Below are 14,186 nucleotides of genomic sequence, written 5' to 3' on the forward strand. Positions count from 1 at the left end.
AAAATAAATTAAGAAGATCTTTAAAAATGAAGAGATACAGTGTGTTCATGGGTCAAAATGCTGAATATTCTTCAGTTGTCTATTCTTCTGAAATTGATATATAGGTTCAATGCAATATCAAATCAAAACTCCTGGGGCTTTTTTTTTGGAGAAGTTGACAAATTGATTCTTTTTTTTTTTTTCTTGAGGTCTGTTTATTTTTTTCAAAAGGAGAAAATAAAAAATGAGTCCTTATGCGCCCATTATCCCATCTCACTAATTATCAACTTATGTTCCATCTTGTTTTCTATCTCTATTCACAACATCCTGCTCACATAATTTTGAATAAAATACCAGACATAGTTTTGGTATCATTAAATATAAACAATCAAGTGTGTAAGTTTTTCATAATTATTTTTAAAATTAAACTGGAATTCAAATAAGGTAATATATTGCAATTTGGTTGATTTGGTTCTTAGTCTTATGAATTACCTTTTTATCTCTTTTTTTGTTAATGCAGTTTATTTCTGGAAGAAATGGAATCATTTGACTTGTAGAGTTCCCATAGTTTGTATTTTATTTTTTACAACCCTATTGTGTTCAATATGTCCATCTGTCCCTACTTTTGCCTATTATATGTTAGTTCTAGAGGTATGATCAGATTCAAATTCTATTTCTTTAAGAATACTTCTCTAGTGATGTGGTGTTCTTCCGTTGGGAGGCATAAAATATCTAGTGATCTCTTAATTTAATTTTACTATTATTTGTAGTGATGTTAACAGCTGCTAATAATCTTCACCCTCATCTATCAGTTACTTAAGGGTTGCAAAATTATGACTTTCTGTTATTCATTTTTCGTTTTTTTCTTTTTAGCTAGAATATTCCTATAAAGAGGAATGTTCCCTAGTCAACTAGTTGACAAATTTTAGGACTAGTTGGTACAGAAAAAGCAGGGTAAATTTGTAGTTTCTATTCCTTTATATTTCATTTTAATTTTTATTAAACTGACATATAATAATTGTACATATTTATGATGTACATAGTGATGTTTTTATACATATAATTTATAGTGATCAAGTCAGTGCAGTCAGCATATCCATCATCTCAAATATTGATCACTGATTCTTAAATTCATATGGAAATGTGCAAAAGACCTGGAATTGTCAAACATCTTTGGAAGAATATAATAAAGTTGGAACATTAAAACTATCTGATTTTAATACTTGGAATAATGGTACAATGTAGCATTGCCCTAGTTTAAACAAGTAGATCAATGAAACAAAATAGAGTATAGAAATACAGCACACCTATTATGTATAGATAACTGATTTTTTGACAAATATTCAAAGACAAATTAGTTAAGAAAGAAGAAATTTGTTTTTATTTTTGTTTTCCCAAGGAATTGTTCTGATGTATTTCATGTGTAAGAGTAGTAGGTATGGACTGTTTTTTAACTCTGAATTCCTGTAGTAGACCTGACGCTTTCTTAAGAATGGATGACAGTGAGCGTTTTTTTTCATGTCTAAACATTAGTAACTAGTCATTTGGATTTGTTTTCGATGACATTTGTTTTGAGTCATGTTTCGTGGTCCTTGGAGAGGGCTTTGTTTAATACCTTTTAGAGCCTGGTTACAAAGACAATATACACGACCAATCCTTTTTACTCATTTTGAGTATAGTCTTTATATTAACACGATTCACGGGCTTCAGATATTCAAATTATCCTGCACCTGCATGTCGCAAACCAAATGCAATACTATTGATTTTTTCCAAATTTATAAAAAGTACACTTTTAAAAATAATTAAACCGATTACCCTTGCATACCCAATATCCTACCAGTACACAATTGAAACCTCATTTTAAATTTGAATTTGTTTGGCAATATTCAAATCTGCTGTACACTTGTTTTGAGTGTCTTTTTTTTTTTTTTAGTGAAAGTAACAGAAAGGTTTTTTTTGTTTGTTTGAAAAAACTAGCCCAGTGGATTTTCTCACGTTGCCTTATGAGTGAGAACAATTAATGTTTTGTTGCATATTGCCTAGATTTTAAAAACAGACAGTATAGATTGTTATATGTATAAATAAACTTTTTGAACAGCAGTCTCTAAGGAATTTTTTTCTCTATTTTCTTTTGTTTTGTAGTTTCAATAGATTCCCTTGTGTATTTACTGAGCAAAAAGATAAATCTGTAACTCTAGCCTAATTAGAATAATGAGATACATGACATTTCTCTACTTAAAATCTGTTCTTTTTCCTAGGCTTTCATCTTTGGTGTAACAAGTCTAGTTAAGTATTAATGAAAACTTTTAGAAATTTAACCAGACTGTAGAGAATGATAGAGATGCATTAGAATTTTTTGTGTGTGTGTCTGAGATGTGTAGTGAATATGAACTTAAGTAAAAGTAGAAAATATTTAAACAAAATATTCTCTCATTTTATCTCTACATGGATTCTTCTGAAGAAAACTTGGTATTTAATATCTCTTTAATATTGGAACAATGTATTTAAATGATTATAAGTGCCCTCAATTTAGTTAGCCTTTGCATTCTACCATGTACCATAATATAAAAACAAATCCAATATACCCTGCGTAAGGTAAGACCCTTTTTAACTTATCTTTTCGTGCAACAAAAGTTAGGGCAAAACTTTGGAAATCCATGTCAGGGAATTAAATTTGCCCTTAAATTGTCCTATTTCCTTTATTCCTTCTGACGAAGAAGTAAAACTTTCTAATATATATATTATATTTTATTATACATATTTATATATATATTACAAATTCCTAATATATATTTCTATTATATAGAAGAAATTTTTACTTCATTTATGTTTTCATAATTTTACCTCATATATATGTTATATATAACGTAATAGAATGCATTTTTTAAATGTACGAATAAGTCTAATTTTTTTTTCTTCAGCTTTTATTTTAAGTTCTGGGGTACATGTGCAGAATGTGCAGGTTTATTACTCTAATTCATTTTTTAATCTATCTCTATGAGCTTGTAGTTGCACTGAATGAATCATAGAGGGAAATTACAAAGCAGCTATTTCCATGTTGAGAAAATCTACAAACACATTTACATCCAGTTTAAGATTAAAGACAGCTATTTTGTTTAACAAAGCCCAGATTTTGTTCAGTAGAACAATGATGAAATTTTTAAAAAGTCTTCACTATTATATTTAGTCTGCCACATCATAAAAATTTCACAGATAATACATGAAAAAGGTAAATTTATATTTATTACATTATATGTAATAATATGTAGTTATATGTAAAATATGTATTATAACACATATACACATAAACTACCTGTAGATCTTGTTATACTAGAAAAGCAGTGGCTAATGAAAAACCCAAGAGATAACAAAAATAGAAATATTTTGATGTTGCAAGTACTATTATGCATGCATTAACTTACTATTTATGAAAGACACACAAATTAAGATTACTAGAGAGCAATCACTGTTTAAAACAAAGATTCTAGGGATTCATTAATTAAAAACAAAGGTTTTATAGGGATTCAGTAATTTTAAAATGAATATATATAAATAAAAGAATATTAAGCTTTGTAGAAAAGCAGAGAAATATTTAAATATTTTAATCAAAAAGAAAAGGTAACTTCATGATATTTGATTTTTTTATTATAGCCTGTATGTTATAAAAGGAAGCCAGAAAATGGAAAAAACACCCTTTTGAATATTGTCTGGGAATTCTGAAAATTGGCTAAGACGAAGCAGCCTTTCTTTAGCAAAAATAATTAACTGAAAATAAATTATAATCAGTTACTATGGAATATAACTGCAATACTAGTCAGTAAGAAGACCTGCAACTAGTACTTAAAATCATTTTGCATTTAAAATAAAACAATATAGAGCTTCTTACTGTATTTGCAAAAGAAAGAAATATGAAACCATTATAAAAAGATTAAAGAAAAATGGAAGATAAAACATAGAAAGACCAATTTTAGTTTTTCTGTTTGATATACTTCAGTCATATAGAATTGAGGCACTGAGGCACTGTTAATGACTTACCGGAAAAGTGGTGAATCTAAAGGCAATTGATAAAGTACGAATAGGCACCTAAGTGGAGCTACAAAAACTGTAGGAACGTAAACACAAAAACTAAGTAAATAAAATATAAAATTGAACTTGATGATGGATAAATATATATCAATGAATAAATACGAAATGGAACGCGATGATGAATAAAAGACTCTCTTAAGTAACAAGTTACTTGAAGTGTTAGCTAAATTCAGAAATTTCAAACTACTAAATATTTAAACTGCCTTTTGGGATAAAGTGCTTGAAAGATGAATCAAAAGTTAACACTAACTGAAGTATGAAACTTATTTCAAATGAGTGAAAAGTTTTCAGTAACGTGGCAAGTAGGACTTATTTAACTCTGGACAAGAGAAGAATCTTTTAACATTCTTATAAACATGACTGATGAATTGGTGGATGTGTTCATTTTTATGAAATCTAAGTTGACTTGTGAAAATATTTGCACATGGGTAACTTTTCTAAATATGAAACTTTCTAGGGCTGAGAATGAAGTAATGTATTTTCTTACTTGTGATATTAGTTTTTATTTTCTGCAGATTTCACAGGACAAAAGAAAAATGAAGAACCAATCAATGGACATAGTGTTCACTCTGCTTGGACTGACAAATGACCCTCTACTACAGATTGTGATTTTTCTGTTTCTATTTTGTAATTATATCCTGAGCCTGATGGGGAACTTAACCATCATTCTCCTCACCCTGCTGGATCCACGGCTCAAGACTCCAATGTATTTCTTCCTCCAAAATTTCTCCTTCTTAGAAATTTCATTCACAACTGTTTGCATTCCACGATTCTTGACAAGCATTCTGACTGGAGACAAGACAATTTCCTACAATGCTTGTGCAACTCAATTATTCTTCTTCCTTTTATTAGGAGTTACTGAGTTTTACCTCCTGGCTGCCATGTCCTATGACCGCTACATTGCCATCTGCAAACCACTGCATTATCCAATCATTATGAGCAGCAAAGTGTGCTACGAACTTGTATTCATCTCTTGGGTAACTGGATTCCTAATCATCTTTCCCCCTTTGGTCTTGGGACTCAAGCTGGATTTCTGTGCTTCCAAAACTATTGATCACTTCTTATGTGACACTTCTCCTATTCTACAGATTTCTTGCTCAGATACACGTTTTATAGAATTAATGGCTTTTATCTTAGCTGTGCTGACACTCATCATCACATTGTTGTTAGTGATCTTCTCCTACACATACATCATCAAAACCATTCTAAAATTCCCTTCTGTTCAACAGCAAACCAAGGCTTTATCCACTTGTTCTTCACACATGATTGTTGTCTCTATTACTTATGGGAGTTGTATCTTTATGTATATGAAACCATCAGCAAAAGAAAGGGTGACTTTAACTAAAGGAGTAGCTGTGCTCAATACCTCTGTTGCCCCTTTACTCAACCCCTTCATTTATACTCTAAGGAACCAGCAGGTGAAAGAAGCTCTCAAGGATATGCCTCAAAGATTTTGTTATTTTCTACACAAGACAAAATTTGGATATAAATAATATGCTGTTGGAACATGAATGGGAAAATTGAATGCAGTCTTCAATAAATTACCTTAGTTCAGAGTTATTCCATTTCTCCGCTTGAATAATATCGTATTAGGTTTACTGCATCTCTGTGTTCTCTGCAGCTCTCTTGTTCTTTCTGAGTAGATCTTCCTACTCTCTAGTGATAAACTACCTTCTTCAATCTAAAATATTAAATTTCCTCTATGCCTAGAAATAGCTCTTCCATAAATAATAGTTTTATATACTGAATGTTTTGTACCCGTGAACATTGCTAGATATACTGAGACAATTACTTCAACATGTGTGTTAATTGCTAAGCATCGTATCTGCTCTTAAGTATCTTGCATTCCTAAAACAGTCAAAAACATAGAATCTGATAATTATTATATTATGTAATTGATGTTGTGATAAAAGCGAGGTAGAAAACCTGATTAATTTTAAAGATCAAAGTAGCCACTCAAGAAATCATTGCTTATGATGGACCTTGAAAGATGAAGAAAAAAATTAAAGGTTCCAGGATGCTGTAATCAGAGTATAAAATAGGCAAATAAATTAGTCTACTGGAGAAGATTCACCTGGAGAGTTTCAATGATTAAGAATATTAGTAAACATTTTTGGTTGTTTTGGGGGATAAAAATAATTTAATTTGGCCAGGTGCAGTGGCTTATGCCTGTAATCCCAGCACTTTGGGAGGCTGAGGTGGGTGGATCTTCTGAGGTCAGGAGTTTGAGACCAGCCTGATACGGTGAAACTTTGTCTCTACTAAAAAAGACAAAACTTAGCCGGGTGTTGTGGCATATGCCTGTAATCCCAGCTATTCGGTGGCTGAGGCATGAAAATCACTTGAACTAGTCATTCTCCATCTCCCACCTCTAACCCCATCTGTCACCGGATTGAGGTATTCGCTGGTGTTCTTTCAGTCACTATAGACTTGTTTTGTCTTTTCTGGAATTTCTTTATACATTTTATATAATATATATATGTATATTTAAGACAATGTCTCAGAGGCTGGAGTGGAGTGGCATAATCATGGGTCACTACAGCCTCAAACTCTTGAGCTCAAGCAATCCGCCCACCTCAACGTCCCAAGTAGCTGGGACTACAGGTGCACACAACCACACACAGCTAATTTTTAAATTTTTGTAGAGATGAGGTCTTGCTGTTTCCCAGGTTGGTCTTAAATTCCTGAGCTCAAGCAATCCTCCTGCCTCTGCCTCTCAAAGTGTTGGCATTATAAGCATGAACCATGGTACCCAGCCTGGAATTTCTTATTAAAGAGGGCATACTGTGTGAACTTTATGTATGGCTGCTTTTGCTCAGCATAATATTTTTTGAGTTTCATTCATGCTATTGCATGCATTCATAGTTCATTCCTTTTTGTTGATAGAATTTCACAGAATATCTAGTGTCCTTTTGTGACAGCCAGCATTTTCTCCTTTATCCCATACTTTGGTATTTTTATTCTCTGAGGAATATCTTCACATAACTGAACCATTTAGTTTGATCAGTGTGAAAACTGATTACATTCCATACTCTGAATTGCCAATCCCTGAAGGCCTCTATCCTCCTATAATGTCTTTTAGAAATAAGCTGATCCAACAAATGGGAGTTAGTTGGAAGGAATTTTTGCCCTATATCTTGGTGACTCTACTTCTCAATCCTATCCTCTGAGGCAGTGGAGCTTCAAAAATTGTCTCTAAAGGGACAAAAAAAAGAAAACGGATACACATGGAGGATCTCAGTTCCTCATTTTGTTGCTCATTTTAGTGGCCCATTTCTACCTAAATTAACTTACACTCTTTTTTATGCAGCAGGCTCCAAGACTCAACCTTCTTTTGAAGAGTGGAAGGGAAGCAAAAGTCTGAGAACCAGAGATGAAGGTTGAGGAAACTAGAACTAGAGATTTCAGCTCAAAGCCCTACAGAGAATGATTCAGGAAAGCTCAGTGGGAAATGGCAGTGACTTTCAGTAATTTCTGGGAAAGTTCTAACCAATAGCCTTAGCAGTAAAGCATGTAGTTCTCAAACACTCAATAAGAAGTTGCTATGGATCTCACCTTGCTCTGCAGTTTGACTATAAATACCTCTGGAAAATAATGGCCTCTGCTTCTCTTACAACTTCCAAATTTTGAGCAAAATGCTCTCACTGAAAAACTTTAAGATAGAACTATACTGATAAGGGGATTCTGGAAAATGGCCTCCCAGTGTCTTCTCTGCATTTATAGAACAATTAAAAACGTCAAATACGAGAAAACTGCAGAATCATAAAAAAATAAATAAATCATGTCTCTTGCAGCCACGTGGATGCAGTTGCAGGCCATTATCCTAAATAAATTAATGCAGAAACAGAAAACCGAATACTGCATATTCTCACTTACAAGTGGGAAGTAAACACTGGCTACACGTGGACATAAAGATGGGAACAATAGCCACTGGGGACTACTAGAGAGGGAAAGGGGAGTGATGGTTAAAAAATGACCTATCAAATACTACGCTCACTACCTAGGTGATGGGATCATTTGTAGCCCAAACTTCAGCAATGTGCAATTTACTCACGTAACAGACCTGCACATATACCCCTTAAACCTAAAATAAAAGTAGAAAAAAAAAGCCATATGTGGTATTGAGTTGGCAACATACAATTCAAAGTAGCTTCTTTGAAAAAAACCAAAGCCATGGTTTCAGAAATTCCAAATCATCGCTTCTATCACTGGCTCTACCCAAAGAGTGATACCAGTGTTGGAGACATGTTAGGAGAAGTCGAAACTATCTAGGGTCAATGGTCTCGTTGTCTGAAGTGTTATCTGAGCTCATTGTCTCACAATCAAGAAAATTAGTAAGTGTGGACACAAGGGTGAGGTTTGAGCGAAAGTTTAATAAGCAAAAGAAAGCTCTCCACAGTAAAAAGGAGGCCAAAATGGATTGCCGTTTCTACAGTTCAATCCAAAAGCTTTTATGAGAAACTCCCCTCGTCTCTGTAGTTGTTTGTGTAACTTCCCATATCTGTGAAGCTGTCTGTGCAACTTTCCTTATCTGTAAATCTGTGGGTATGTCTTGGGTAGCACAAAGTACAACTTCTGTTGTTTGTGTAACGGTAGGTCTGTTTCAGGTAACTCCCCACCACCCCTGTGCGAGTTCCTAGGAAACCCACTATGTATTGCCTGAAAGCATGAGGAAACTTTTTCCTGGGGGCTTACTAATCCGCAAAGAACAAAAGGCTTCTATGCTGGGCCTTGCTTTCTCATCAGTGCAGCTGCAGTTTGGTTTTTCTTCAGGCTACTCTTTTCGTCCCTGAAGCTGTGATTTTTCAGGCTGTTTCACTGAGGACTAGCTTTAGCCGTCTGCCTGATTTTTCCTTTTCTTCTCCCTCGAGATGAGACTCATTTTGCACCTTCTTGTTCAATTTATCCCCATTATATAGGACTGTTTGAAGTTCCTGGACATTATGGACACTTAAATCCATGAGATCCATTCATGTGGGTTCAGACTCCTTTGGTGCCCTGGTTAGAAAGCGCGGTTCTACAGGGCGCAGTAATTTGGTTTCTGAAGGAGTAAAGAATTAAGAAAGAACAATAAACATAAGAAGATATGTTCTATTGCTATTAAAGTAATTTAATTTTCCTACGAGGTGAGAAGTAGATCTATGTGTTAAGATGTAGGTTTATGTCCCAGGGTGAATAAGATCTGTACTACATGGTTCTTTAGGATAAATTCTTTTTTACTTACCAAATCCCAGAGCCTGGAAAGAGAAGTATATTCATTCATTCATTCATTCATTTATTACCTCAACAAACAGAGCTCTAAGAACTTGCAATACTTAATAGAAGTGGATGTAACTGGCATGCTCCTGGAAATTAAGTGTTTGTAGTTTCATTGATTACAGAGAATGAGATCTATACATTGGAAGTTTCAGTGAGGAAGTACATTTGGATCTTAAAACATATAATAGGGGATTCTAAGGGTTTAGCGGGTAAAGGATGCTTTTCTTTATAAACTTTCCTCTACTTATTTCTCACTGACAACATTAAAACTCCCAAAATCAGTCAACCACAAAGAATTTAAGTTTCAACAACCAAAAAATTAAAGATCTTTTCCAGTCTAGGAGGGTATTTTTAGGAAAAGCGGGCTTGACCCTCTAGGTAAATGTTTTATCTTTGGCCTGTGGCTTCATAAATTATGGGCAGACTTCTTTTTTTCTTTTTTCTTTTTTTTTTTTCAAAGATAGAGTCTTGCTCTGTCGCCCAGGCTGGAGTGTAGTGGTGAGATCTCGGCTCACTGCAACCTCTACCTCCCTGGTTCAAGCAAGTCCCCTGCATCAGCCTCTTGAGTAGCTGGGATTACAGGCATGTGCCACCATGCTTGGCTAATTTTTTATTTTTGTATTTTTAGTAGAGACAGAGTTTCACCGTGTTGGCCATACTGGTCTCAAACTGACCTCAGGCAGTCCGTCTGCCCCGGCCTCCCAAAGTGCTGGGATTACAGGCATAAGTCACGGCGCCAGGCTTGTTTAACATTCTCGTAGTTATACTTTAACTAATTTTAATAGTGTAACTCTTATAAATGAATACAGTGGTTCAATGCAGGATTACTCTTTTAATTATCAAAAAAATAATGTTGTTTTTGGGAGTAGTTGGGTGTGAAATACGAAAAGATGAAGCTTTCAGAACAAATGGAAAATAAGATTCTAGGAGCAGAACATGGAAAACGATTTTTTTAATAATTTAAGAGTCTCAGAATCATTCAGTGATAATACTAGTAGCACACTTTTGGTAATAAATAAAAGTAGCTTGCAAATTTGGATATTAAATGAGAATTTCATATTGCCCATGAATTGCCATAAAGGTTCAAAATATAAGGCATTGTATGTCAGTCTAAGCATTGTCACCAACAACTGAAAGTAGATGCATTTATATCATGCTTACAAAGAGCTGGAAGTATTGATTCTAAAACCAGAAACAAGAGGAGTGGGATAGAGAAAAGAAAAACTGTGGTTTGATTACCTTCCTGAAGCCAAGTTGAAATCCCTACACAAAGAATTTGTTCTTTTCCTCGCTTGGAAGCTTGCTGAATGACTGAATATACTGACCCACACTAGTGCTGCTCAAGGAGAAGACTGTGCCTTATTTCCCATGATCAGAATTACTTAACATAAATTTGCTATGTAGAAAAGGAACTAGAATTGAGAAAAAGACTTTGAGATAAACCTTATATTAACCAACCTATATTAACCAATGGTTTTAATGACATTATGTTGATAAGGAACAACTCTAGATTTGTTTTCATAACAATTTTAGAAAACCACTGGGTCTTATATACAAAAAGCACATGTTTATTATATGCAGTATTTATTCAGCATAATGACTCATTTTGAGTCAATACACATTTTAAAAGCTTTATTGAGGTGGTATGCAAGAAACTGCATAGATTTAAAGAATGTAATATAAGCTTTGACACGTACAAAATATTTTATATTTTCTTTTTCTTTCTTTCTTTTTTGAGTCAGAATCTCTCTGTGTTGCCCAGGCTAGAGTGCAGTGACATGATCTCAACGTGCGTGAACTGCAACCTCCGCCTCCCAGGTTCAAGCGATTCTTGTGCCCCCGCCTCCGAAGTAGCTGGGATTACAGGCATGCACTACCACACCTGGCTATTTTTTCTATTTTTAGTAGAGACAGGGTTCGCCATGTTGTCCAGGCTGGTCTCAAACCCCTGGGCTCAAATGACCCACCCACCTCGGCCTCCCCAAATGCTGGGATTACAGGTGTGAGCCACAGTGCCCAGCCTTATTTTATGTTTTCTAAGAATTATATAAAGCTGAATTCATCACTGCAAATACAATATTGAACATATCCAGCACTACCAAAAGTTTCCTGGTGCAACATTGTATCCCTGCTTACTATACCTCTGTCACTATCCTTCAGCAATCACTTGCCTGCTTTATGTCACTGTATATTACATTTCTATTTACTATCACATTTTCTAGAATGTTATAGGAATGGAATAATGCAGTATTCTTTTTGACTAGGTTTCTTTCACCCAGTCTAATTATTTTGAGATTCGTCCATACTATTGCCTATATTAACAGTTTCTTTCTTTCTTTCTCTCTCTTCCTTTCTTTCTCTCTCTCTTTCTTTCTCTTTCTTTCTTTCTTTCTTTTTTCCTTTCTTTCTTTCTTTCTTTTCTTTTCTTTTCTTTTCTTTTCTTTTTTGAGACAGGGTCTTGCTCTGTCACCCAGGCTGGAGCGCAGTGGTGCAATCTTGGCTTACTGCAGCCTCCACCTCCCAGATTCAAGTGATTCTCATGACTCAGCCTCACAAGTAGCTGGTTGTCTTTCAACTAGTAAATTCTATCTGAGCATTTGCAAGATCTAATCTAAATCAAAACTACCTCATGCATCATCAAGGATGGAGAGAAAAATTACAGATCTGCTATTAATGCTTTCATTCTCAGCAATTTTGATTTTGTACAATGATCATTCCCTTTCAAAACCGATAATGTGTTATATGAAAAAAGTTATATATGGAATCATTAGAAACATTACAACTGAATATTTAATTTTTTCTTAATTTTCAAGGTGCCTATTTGATTCTGTAATTGAAACAGAACCATAAAAATACTTCATTAAATGTCTTCTACATGCTTAAGATGTTATCATAGCTATCACTTCATAATTTTCTAGCAATGTATTATTAAAACTGAGTGGTAGAATAAAGGAATTGAACATAAATTAAGATTCGATACAGTACTGTGGTAAACAAGAATAGCTTTTGCCTGCTTTTGTCTATATACAGGAAACCAGAGAATGAATAAAGATGATAATAACATTCCTATGTCAATAAGAAATATAAATCAGTTCTGTTCATACATTTGAATGTCTTAGATATGTGATCATGACAATGATGACAATGACAAAAAAAGATGAAGATGGTGATGAAAATGAAGATACAATGATGGTCCTGGGGATGAAAGTCTTATACCATTAACCAATTACATCACCTGAAGAAAGTTATCTGAGATCATGGGGCCTGAGTTTTCTCAGAGATAAATGAATACATGAAAGAATATTTTCATATTTCATACTGAAAATCAAGTGATACTATAATTTTGTATTATGAAGATATAGTCTAGATTTTCAGAAAGTGGAGATGAGATTTGTATACTGAATAAGAATTAACGCCTAAGCATTAGGCTGTTTCAGAACTTCTGAAGAAAAATAAATCTCATTTACTTGGGATCAAATCTCTCTCTCTCCCTTTCCCTCTGTGTCTCTCTCACACTGTCTTCCTCTTTCTCCCTCTCCTTATCTCTCCCCATACTGTTTTTATCCAGATGCATGAATATAATAAGATTAAAACTAGTGGGCAAATTGTTTCTCTGGAGGACATCAAAGGATTATCTTAATTCAAAAGCACAATGCAAGAGTCCGAATTGCTGTATACTGTGGAGTAAAATGACCTTCCTTAAAATCATTTACTGTATATGTGGTTGGGAGTGAAAATGGAGAATTAAGCCCAATCCCTCCCATTCAATTATTCTCACAATCCAAAAGTTTATTAAAATCTCTAATTTCTTTCTTGCAAATATCTTTGACTCTTTACCTGTATTCTAGTCCCACTGTCACATTGTCTTTTTTTTTTCTTTTCTTTTCTTTTTCTTTTCTTTTTTTTTTTTTTTTTAGACGGAGTCTTGCTTTGTCACCCAGGCTGGAGTGCAGTGATGTGATCTTGGCTCACTGCAACCTCCACCTCCCGGGTTCAAGCAGTTCTCTGCCTCAGCCTCCTGAGTAGCTGGGATTACAGGTGCCCACCACCACACCCAGCCAATTTTTTTGTATTTTTAGTAGAGACAGGGTTTCACCATCTTGGCCATGCTGGTCTTGAACTCCTGACCTCATGATCCACCCGCCTCAGTCTCCCAAAGTACTAGGATTACAGGTGTGAGCCACCGCGCCCGGCCTCCTGGGCTGCATATTAAACATAGACCACATTAACTCTATCCCAGAAATATTGACTTCAGAAGCAGTAAAAATGATAACTCAAAATTACATTTACAAAACTCTCTAGGTCAAGCTTGTCCAACTCACCGCCCATGGGCCATATGAGGCACAGGACAGCTTTGAATGTGGCCCAACATCAATTTGTAAACTTTCTTAGAACACTGTGAGATGTTTTTGCAATTACTTTAAACTTCATCAGCTATCATGAGTGTTAGTGTGTTTTATGTGTGGCCCAAGACAATTCTTCTTCCACCGTGGCCTAGGAAAGCCAAAACATTGGACACCCTGATCTGGGTGATTCTTGAAAATCAAACCTTTGAAAATTTCTGATATGATAGATTTAAGTCCAAAATACTATCCTGGCAAACAGGTCCCTTTATGCTTTCACCCTTCAACCTCCCCAAACTTATTGTTGACTTTACTTTCATCAGCACACAAAAATATTAGTTGTACCACATTCTTGAATTGTTCAAAAATTTAAGTGCTATCCTTTATTGAGTGGCAAATAGTTCTAATAGCATATATTTACTGAGCAATGAGGTATGGGGTACATTTCTCCCACTCTACATATGGAGAAACTAAGGCATAAAAAGTGTGCATGATCTGCGTAGTGTTCCAGAGTTGTAG

At 34.6% G+C, this 14,186-nt stretch overlaps 1 protein-coding gene across 1 annotated transcript; it reads left to right on the plus strand.

The window, feature by feature from the left end:
- Positions 1–2,889: 2,889 nt before the first annotated feature.
- On the plus strand, positions 2,890–6,232 carry LOC101013493 (olfactory receptor 6C6). Its single transcript, XM_021923378.2, has one exon. It carries the CDS (start codon positions 4,422–4,424, stop codon positions 5,556–5,558), a length of 1,137 nt encoding a protein of 378 aa, XP_021779070.1. The 5' UTR covers positions 2,890–4,421; the 3' UTR covers positions 5,559–6,232.
- Positions 6,233–14,186: the final 7,954 nt, after the last annotated feature.

The sequence above is a fragment of the Papio anubis genome, chromosome 9 (assembly GCF_008728515.1).
Source record: "Papio anubis isolate 15944 chromosome 9, Panubis1.0, whole genome shotgun sequence".
NCBI lineage: Eukaryota > Metazoa > Chordata > Mammalia > Primates > Cercopithecidae > Papio > Papio anubis.